This window comes from Artibeus jamaicensis, unplaced genomic scaffold (assembly GCF_021234435.1).
Source record: "Artibeus jamaicensis isolate MK-2021 breed Jamaican fruit bat unplaced genomic scaffold, CSHL_Jam_final scaffold_847, whole genome shotgun sequence".
Lineage (NCBI taxonomy): Eukaryota > Metazoa > Chordata > Mammalia > Chiroptera > Phyllostomidae > Artibeus > Artibeus jamaicensis.
In genome coordinates, this window is record NW_026522057.1 from 7066463 (window position 1) to 7075901 (window position 9439).

The following is a 9439-nucleotide window of genomic DNA, read 5'->3' on the forward strand; positions in this document are numbered from 1 at the left end:
ATCAAGCTGCACCTTCGCCACCCAGGCTCCAAGGTAAAGAGATGGCAGAGGGCTCTGTTTCCTACCTTCTCCCAGTCCCCAGGGTCACTGGGATGTCTCCATACAGGCCCTTTCAGAGCTGGCCGCTGGCAGAACGTTCATCCAGGCCTTCGTGGGGCAGTGGGGAGGGGCCTCTGCAAGCCCGGGGGCCAGATGTACCTGAGTTCTAGTTCTGGCTCTGTCACTAACTAGCTGCGTGATCAGGGGCACTTCCTTCTTCTGCTCTGAGCCTCAGTTTCTCACCTATGAAATGGGCCTGATATCTGCCTCAAACGGGCTGACACAGGGGCTTCACAGGCTCGGCGCACGGCCTGGCTCTCAGTGGGTGCTCTGCCCCTCATGGTCAGCTCCTGGCTTGCTTCTTCCTGTCTGCACACCCTCAACTCCTGTGCTCAGAGAAGGCAGCCACTGTCACCAGGAACCAGACTCTAAGCCTTGACACTGGGCAGGAGCCAGGGAGGGGCAGTGTGGCAGAATGGATGCAATTGTCACCCTTCCTGGGCCACACTGGGCTGCAGTAGCCCCTGACGTGCTGGCACACACAGAGTCCTCTTTCCGAGGCTCTGGACCTCCCGCTGAGGTAGGCGGGGAGGAATCATCCCCCCTCCCCTCGTTTCACACAGCAGGAAACTGAGGCTGCAGAGGGCAGGAGAAAGGAAAACCACGTTCCTCTGCTGGTGCTCAGTTTATCACGACCTGAATGAGCCCAGGAGCTCCGAGCCCCAGGCCAAAAACAGCTCATGACCCAGAAGCTGCTCTCTCCTCAGCTCGCCCAGCCAGCCGGGCTGGCCAAGGCAGCAGCCTCCAGGGCGGTGTCTGAAGCGCTGTTTCCCCACAGGGCGGTTTGGGGAGCTCTGCTGCGGCCACCTGCAGCTCCCCGGCCGCCAGGGGCTCCCTGTAGCTGTGCACACGCTGAGGGAAGGCTGCTCCGATGCCCAGAGACTCAGCTTCCTGGCCGAGGCCCTCACCCTGGGTCAGTTCGACCACAGCCACGTCGTGCGGCTGGAGGGTGTCGTCACCCGAGGTAGGCCCGGTGTTCCGCGAGTATGGGGTGAAAACAACAAGGCGGGAGGCGGGGTGCCCCTGTGCCCCGAGGCCCTTTCCTTAGCTGTGAGAGGGAGCCCCTAAATGCCCAGCGTGGAGGGAAGGTCTCAGCTGTTCTTCACTGACTCAGGGTGGCCCCTCGGACCGTGAGCCACTTACGGTTCTGACTTGTGGTGACACTCTGTGGGAAGGATGGCTTGGACCCTGGGTGATCTGTGTTAGCAAATTTACTGCAGCTCCTGACCTTGGCCTTTGCCCACCTCCTCTTTTGTCCGTCAGCATGGGGGGTCCTGGGCCCCAACGGAGGGTGACACAATTAGGGGGTGTGGTCGTGGTTCCGGCCTTCTAGGCCCAGGTCAGGGCCAGGTGGGGGACACGTGCCGGTTGGGGAGCAGACAGCCCGTGTGCCTCTCCGTCCCTGGGCACAGGAAGCACCTTGATGATCGTGACCGAGTACATGAGCCTTGGGGCCCTGGACGGCTTCCTTAGGGTGAGTGGTGTGGGCCCTGGGGGTGGAAATGACCTTGTTGTTTTGGGCCCCTTACTCTTCTCTTTGTCGGGACTTGGAGTCAGCATCATCCCCTGAGAAGGTGCCCACTGGCCGGGCCAGCCCGGTGGGTCGCAGGGCAGACTGAAGCCTAGTGAGGGCGACGTGACTTCCCTGGGGCCGTGCAGCAGCAGGGGAGCGGGCGTGCGGCCCCGGCCCCCATCTCTCCCTCTCCCTCAGCGGCACGAGGGCCAGATGGCGGCTGGGCAGCTGCTGGGGCTGCTGCCCGGGCTGGCATCAGCCATGAAGTATCTGTCGGAGATGGGCTACGTTCACCGGGGCCTGGCTGCCCGCCGGGTGCTGGTCAGCAGTGGCCTTCTCTGCAAGATTTCCGGCTTCGGGCGGGGACCTCGGGACCGGGCAGAGGCCGTCTATACCACCATGGTAAGGAGTCCTTCGCCCCAGGCAAGCCCGCTCCTCTGTTTCCCATCGGACTGCCCCCGGGTCCCTGCTGCCCCACTTCCAGCCCCTTCCCTGCCCCTCCACCCAGTTGGTCCGGCATAAATGCCAGCGTGGACACCACCTTGTGGCCAGCCTGTGTCCCTTCTCCCGATGTGCAGCTGGGAGGGTGGTGGGTGGGGCTCCATCGGGGACCCCGTGGGGAGGGAAACCTGCGGGTTGTCCCTCCCTGAGCCTGACCTGCCCGCCTGCCTGCCCAGAGTGGCCGCAGCCCGGCGCTGTGGGCTGCCCCCGAGACGCTTCAGTTTGGCCACTTCAGCTCTGCCAGTGACGTGTGGAGCTTTGGCGTTGTCATGTGGGAGGTGATGGCCTTCGGGGAGCGGCCCTACTGGGACATGTCTGGCCAAGACGTGAGTGACTGGTGGCTCCAGCTTCTTGCCTTCTGACCCTCTTGCCCTCTGACCTCAGCCCCCAGTTTCCTGCCCCTTGACTTTCCAGCCCCAGGTTCCTCTTCACTGTTTGTTTGTTTCTAGGCCTGCCTGGCTACCACTTGCGTCTTCCCGGACGGGGTGGGTGTGGGTGCACATGCATGTGTGTTGGGAGGACGTAAGGCCCCCTGCCTGCTCTCCTCACGCCCATGGCCCAGGTAATCAAGGCTGTGGAGGATGGCTTCCGGCTGCCGCCCCCCAGGAACTGCCCTTCCCCCCTGCACCGACTGATGCTTGACTGCTGGCAGAAGGACCCAGGTGAGCGGCCCAGGTTCTCCCAGATCCACAGCATCCTGAGCAAGATGGTGCAGGACCCAGAACCCCCGAAGTGTGCTACAGCCGCCTGTCCAAGGTATATTCCCACCTTTCCCCAACCGTGGCAGGCATGCTGACCTCTCACCTGTCCGTGGGCGCCTCCCCCATGGCCCAGTACAAAGGCCCTGTCCCTCCTACCCCACCTGTCCTGGTATGACTGCTCACCAGCCGCCCCAGGTAGATCTAATACTCCCACCTGCCTTAGGCTCCTGGAACCTTCCATCCATCCTAGCCACTTCTGCTTGTCCTGGACTTTGCTCACAGATCCCAGGGACAGTGACAGTTGGATACATATCTGTGGTAGCAGTCCTAACTAATTCGTAGTTCCAGTAAGTACAAATGAGTGAAATTAGTATGAGTTGTCCCAAATTACGGGTTGCCTCCCCAACTGTCCTGGGTATGTCCTGCCCCCAGACTATTCCAGACACTCCTGGTCCATTTGGCTGGCTCAGGGGCAGCTCGCTCCGTACCTGCCTGAGTGTGCCGAGCCGTGAGCGTGCTGAGCACGCACCCACTCTGAGAACACGCAGCACCCAAGTGAGCCAGGCCTGTCCGGGGCCAGCCGCCTCCCAGCCCCTTGTCCTTCTGCAGCTGGCCTGTCCTCAGAAGAGGGACTGGGTCTGGGCAGCAGATCCCTGCTGTTCACGGCTACTGCTGCTCTGCCCCAGGCCTCCCACCCCGCTGGCGGACCGTGCCTTCTCCACCTTCCCCTCCTTCGGCTCTGTGGGCGCGTGGCTGGAGGCCCTGGACCTGGGCCGCTACAAGGACAGCTTCGCCGCGGCTGGCTACGGGAGCCTGGAGGCCGTGGCTGCCATGACCGCGCAGTGAGTCTGGGAACCCAGGGGCCCTGTCGAGGCCGAGAGAGGGAGAGCAAAAGGTGGGGCTGAGCCAGCTGGGTCTGACCAGTCCGTCTGCACAGGGACCTGGCAGGCCTGGGCATCTCGTCGGCGGAGCATCGGGAGGCCCTCCTCAGCGGGATCAGCGCCCTGCAGGCACGAGTGCTCCAGCTGCAGGGCCAGGGCGTGCAGGTGTGAGCAGCCCTCACTCTTCTGGGCCAGGACCCCAGGGGGCTCCAGACGCTGCTTGGACAAGCCCCCCCCGGGCAAGCTGCACTCCACTTGTGGGGAAGTTTCCCCCATTTCACTGCCTACTCCTCCCACTTTCCCCAGTCTGAACACCTTGGCTGACTCAGTCCCCCTGGAGAGGGGCCCTGGACAGAACAGCCTGAGAAGATGCAGGGTCTGAGACACTGAGGTGGGGCTGGGTGGGGAGGAAAGACATAGCTTTAAATCACCAGGCCCCTGCCCTTCTGTCTTCCACATGCACTGGAGCTCTGGGGCCTGCCCCACCATCCCGCAGACCCACGGGCCAGCAGGCAGCTCGAGTCCCTGCTGGGCTGTCAGTGGGCTCGGCAGCAGCCACAGCTGCCTGGCAGCCCATCCTGGAGGGGCCTGTAGGGGCAGGGTCCTCAGCTTCTGGTGCTGGGGCTCAGCCCTGTCTGGGCACTGGTCCCAAGGCCCAGGCAGCAGAGCTCAGGGGCCGGTTTCTGCCTCCCTTGCCATTGGGCTGACAGCTCAGGATGAGGGTCCTGGCGGCGGGGCCACGCAAGCCCTGGTGCTCCCTGAGGCCCCACTGGCCTCCCCTTCGCATTCCTTTTGTAAACTCGCTGGCTGGACTCCTGGGAGGGACATGAGGGGAGATGTCTTCTCCCCCGAGGGACCCCAGAGTTTGTTGTCCAACCTGGAGGGATGGTGACAGAGAGACTCTCAGAGATGGACCTTGTCTCTCTGGCTGGTCCAGTACTCAGTGTACAGGTGCGGAAGACCAAGCAGGGCCCAGTGAGGAGCCAGAGCCAGGCCTGGGTCAGAACCAGCTGGCCCAGCGCCCTGCCCTGGGGTGAGGTTGGCTCTGGAAGGAGGCCTTGGTCCCGCCCTGGGACACCACCACTCTTTCCCGGGGCAGCCAGGGCCACTCTGAGGGGAGCTCCGGGGAGCACTCCATCCCTGGCCGCCGCCCAGCCTCCGAGGAGCACCTCCCCACTGGGGCTTCTGCGGGCCTCGGACGGAAGTGGGCACACTGAGCTGGCTGCAGAGTTCCTTGTCCAGAAGGGCTCCCCCAAGCAGTGGTGATGATGAGACCACACTTTCGTAGCACAGGAGGAAGGCAGCTGGATCTGGATAGGGCCACGGGGCTGTCTTTCCAGGTTACTCCCGGCATGCCTCCTGGGTTTGCCTGTGGCCGGGTGGGGCGGGCTGGAAGGAGGAGCCAAGGGCTGGAGGAAAGGGGTGAATGAGACACAGAGCCAGCCCTTGGTGGGGCGATGATCTCAGGCACCAGGAAGCGCCCAAGGCTACTTCCAACTTGGGGCTCCCGGGCCCCATGGGAGACCTTGGGGTCTGTGGGCTGGTGCGCTAGGGCAGCCGCTGGCCCCTCTCTTGACCTGTGTATGTGGAGGGGTGTCTGGAGAGCCTTCTTGGCTGAGAAGCCAACTCGGAAGTTGAACAGGGCCCTAAAGGCGGGGGAGGGCTCTTTCTTTCGGGTGGACGAAGTGGTCAGCAGGCCAAGATGGAGGGCCTAGGCCAAGAGGAGTCCAAGCAGAGCGGCTAACCAAAGGTGGAGCCCAGAGGCTGGAAGATGCAGTGCATCTTTGGGGAGCACCCCTTGGTGGGGGATGGTGCCTCACAGCAGTGCCTTTGGCCTGGCCCCGGCAGCTCTTCTCTCCTTAGGGTCCCCCCACCCTTCTTCCTGTTTTCTGGGCACCTGCCCCGTTTCAGTGACTCCGGAGGTACTGGGGAGACCCAGATACCGCTTCCATCTCTGACAGGGCTAGAGGGTCCCATGCCAGGTGTCCTGCAGGCTCTGCACCCCAGACCCTTGCTCCCGGGAAGCCTGGAGAGGACGTGGCGTGAGGACCAGCGTCCTGTCTTGTGGAGGAGCCTCGGCTCCAGCAGTCACGCTCTGAAGGTCAAAGTCCCCTTCCCCACCAGCCGTTCTGCAGAGGGGCCCCCATCGGCAGGACTTCGGTGTCCAGGGTAGACCTCCCTCCACTGGAGCGAGGTCCCAGAGTCCTGAGGGGCCCGGCCTCGGCCCCACACGGGTGCTAGTGTGATGGGAGCTGATGGCTCTCCGGGCGCCCGCTACAGATCTATTTTTATATGGAACTTATTCACTGGACAGCGGGAGGGGCCTGCAACCCCCCACTACGCTGTCTGAGCCCACCCAGGGAGGGGAGGGGCCCGTTGGGGAGGTGGTTCCTTTGATCCGTGCTGGAGATGTTTTTATAATTTTGGGTTCTATATGCAAGGCACAGTAATAAAAACTTGTCTGTGACTTGGTGCCTCCTTCACTGACAGTTGTTTCACCATTAAGTAGTTTGTGTGGGAGGGTCCCTACCCCTGCCCCACGTAGAGGGGCTCCAGAGTACGTGTTTGAAATCTCGCTGCCTAGAGACTAATTAGACTGCCCCTGCCACAGAAGGTCCCCAGTCTAGTGGGGGGCATGTTTAGGAAACATCACAGGACAGTGTGATCAGGGTCTCCATGGGGGCAAGCACGAGGTAGCCTGGGGGGTGTAGAGAAGGATGTCACCCAGTTCGGGAGCAGTAAACCAAGGAAGGCTTCCAGGAGGAGGTAACACTCCGGTGGTGGTGGTGCCATCCCCTGAGGTAGACAGCATGTGGGGAGGGAGTAGCAGGCTGGGCAGGGGTGTGAGGGGAGGTCAGGGAATGACTAGCTTGGTGTTGGATGTGATTTGAGATCTGGCGGGACACACAGGCAGAGATGTGTAGGACGTGGGCGCATGCTCAGTCTGGAACTTGGCACAGGTGTGAGCCGGAGGCAGAGCTTTGAGGGTCATCAGCTTGCAGGTGGGGGCAGAAGCCGCGGGGAGAATGAGGTTACCTGGGCTGGCCGGTGGAGGAAGAGGAGCTCTGGGGGCACTCTGACCCTGGGGGGCAGCTGGAGGAAGAAGAGCAGAGACAGAAGCTGAGGGAGCAGTGAGAGGAGCCAGGATGGAGTCATGCCAGAGCCAGAGGAAAAGCAAGTTTTGGTGTTAAATGCACAGAGGCCAGGTGAGAAGGGGGGAAGAGGGGCTATCGGTGTGGGTGTGCAGTGATTGGGTGCGTCCTCCGGGGCTGCGGTCACGGAGTACCCCTGGCGGTTAAACAACGGGAATTTGTTATCCCACAGTTCTAGAGGCTGGAAGTCCAAGACCAAGGTGTCGGCAGAGTCTGCTCCTTCTGAGGACTTAGGGAGGGGCCTGCTCCAGGCTGCTGTCCTTGGCTTGTGGGTGGCTCTGTCCCTGGTGTCCACGTGGTCTCCCCTCTGTCAGTGTCGGTGCCCAGGCTTCCCCTCTCTCCTAGAAGGGCACCAGTCACGTCGGACCAGTCCACGTCAGCCTGCCCTGGTGGCCTCATTTTAGCTTGGTGCCATCTGTGAACATCCTGTCTCCAAATCCAGTCAAGTTCTGGAGGTATCGGCGGAGGTGTAGGGCTTCATACGAATTTTGGGGAGGCCAGAGTTCAGCCCACTGCAGTGACCTTGATTGAGCTGGCCAGGTGAGAGGATTGAGTTTGAGGGGCTACTGAGGACAGAGGGGGTGGGGTGAGGTGGTCACCAGGGTGGGGCAGGGGTGTGGGCTGAGGAGTGCTGGCGCCTCGCCTGAGCCCTCACGAGTGCACACCCATGCCTTGTGCACACACACTACACGCACACACACTTGTACTGCATGAGCCCTTGCTGTCCTTAGTTGACTTTCTAGTGCTTCTGTTGAGCTTGGCTGGGCCGTTCATGTTCCTGGTATGGAGAAGGTGTCATATTTATCTGCTTAGTCCCGGCCACAGAAAGTGCTTAGTGATGGGATTGGGTGGCAGGGGTGGCAATCATTAACACCCTTTCCTCTGCCCCTGCGCTCAAAGCCAACCGAGCATCAATTCCCTGGGGCAGATGGAGACCCCGCCCTTTGCTAAGGCAGACTGGAGAGTGCTGCTTACCAGGTTCCTTCGAGTCTAAGATGCCATGGAGGGTCAGATGCACCATGCAGAAATGTCCCAGCCAGTTAAATCACATCATGCGATCTGCTTGAAAGATGCACCCCAACCTCAGAGATACTACTAAAAATGTGTAAAATGCACACCTTTGATAACTGAGATGTGGTATACCGTGGACAGAGTGCATTTCCCATCATTCCCCTGAATTAGACCCACCCAGTCCCAGGCTGAGCCAGAGGTCCAGGAGTCAGCTCCACCCAGCTTCCTGCATGATGGGGGGCAGACCAGGGTGCACCCTTCTTACAGGCAGGCAAACCTGTGGGAAGCCAGAGGTCATCCCTCTGTCTCCCAATTCTATTAGCTAAGTCACTTCTCCCCCAGCCCCGAGGGAAGGAATGAGTGAGTGAGTTGGAGACGTCAGGAGTGTTGCTCTGCGGAGGTCTATTGCCTTAGAGGCACGAAGCCAGAGAATGGAGGACCCCTCCCTCCCTAACACTTAACGCAGTGCCTGGCACACAGTAGGTCCTCACTAAATGGTATCAGCAAGTTGTGAAGAACCAGGTGGTTGTACAGTATACAGCTAGGAACTGAAATGAACTTCTCCAGGCAGGGAGGCCACTGACCAGTCTGACGAGGCATTTATCTGCTCATTTAATGAGTGCGTGCCCAGCAGAAGCATCTGCCAGGCGGTCGGCACCTGGAATGTAAGGAAGCCTAATGGGGCAGTCAGTTAAGTAAAATGCACAAGAGCCGTGGGGGTAAGTCCTGGGTGCTGTGGAGTCCAGTGGAGGGCTTTGCCTGACCTAGTCCTTGGGGAGGTGTGAGAAGGCCCCCAGGGGAAAACCAAGTAGTGAGTTCTAGACTCAGTTCCTTACGTGGTCTCCATCACACTGCTCAGGACGTGAAGAAAGCTCCTTATCTATCACACGGCACTCTCTCTGAATCTTTTTGTACCCTTTGCCATGAAACTTGCGTGTCTGCCAGTATCTTGAAAAACCCTGCTAGCCTCTTAGGATGCTCCCCACCCCTTATTAGCAGTGGGCCCCCCCGGCTCTTGGGGCAGGGGAGAGAAGTCAGAAACTCCTTCAGTTCATGGACAACCACTTGGTGCCTACTAGCATCTTGCAAAGAGATCCTGGGTATCTCAAATCTCATGTAAGTGAAAAACTAAACCAAAACCAAATTTGTTTTTGGCAAACATCTCCCATCCCCTCCCAGTTAACTCCATCCTGCCCACTCTCCTTTTACCACCACACTCGTCCTTGGCAGTCAGCTGGGGCACCGTTAGGAGAGTAGAGACCGGTGGGTTTGCTGGCATGACCTTTGCATTGGATTTGAAGGGGTCTCCTTGGAGACTGTCCGTATCCATCCTGATGCCTGTTGGCACATTGGGACACACAGCATGTGCTTGCAGGCACTGCTATTGTGCCAATGTGGACCTGGGCTCTTCCGAGTATATTGGTGCCAAGGGGATGTTACATCCTCCGCCATATCCCTGTCTGAGGGTCAGAAAACACCAACTAGAGTGGATGCTGATATCACCTATGGGAAAGATGAATAGTGAAGTGTGGAAGGCAAGCAGTGTGGGTTACAGCGGTGGGAAGCGGGTGGTGGGGAGAT

General features: G+C 60.2%; 1 protein-coding gene across 1 annotated transcript in view; it reads left to right on the plus strand.

Annotated features, from left to right (window-relative positions):
- The window catches only part of EPHA10 (EPH receptor A10), a 28615-nt gene extending 24359 nt beyond the window's left edge, over positions 1 to 4256 (plus strand). The window contains exons 11-17 of the mRNA XM_037149496.2: positions 878 to 1063; positions 1512 to 1573; positions 1811 to 2014; positions 2290 to 2439; positions 2676 to 2869; positions 3501 to 3656; positions 3752 to 4256. Coding sequence (XP_037005391.2) covers positions 878 to 1063; positions 1512 to 1573; positions 1811 to 2014; positions 2290 to 2439; positions 2676 to 2869; positions 3501 to 3656; positions 3752 to 3866 — 1067 coding nt within the window. The 3' untranslated portion in view covers positions 3867 to 4256. The remainder of the gene's footprint in view (positions 1 to 877; positions 1064 to 1511; positions 1574 to 1810; positions 2015 to 2289; positions 2440 to 2675; positions 2870 to 3500; positions 3657 to 3751) is intronic.
- The last annotated feature ends 5183 nt before the right edge of the window (positions 4257 to 9439 follow it).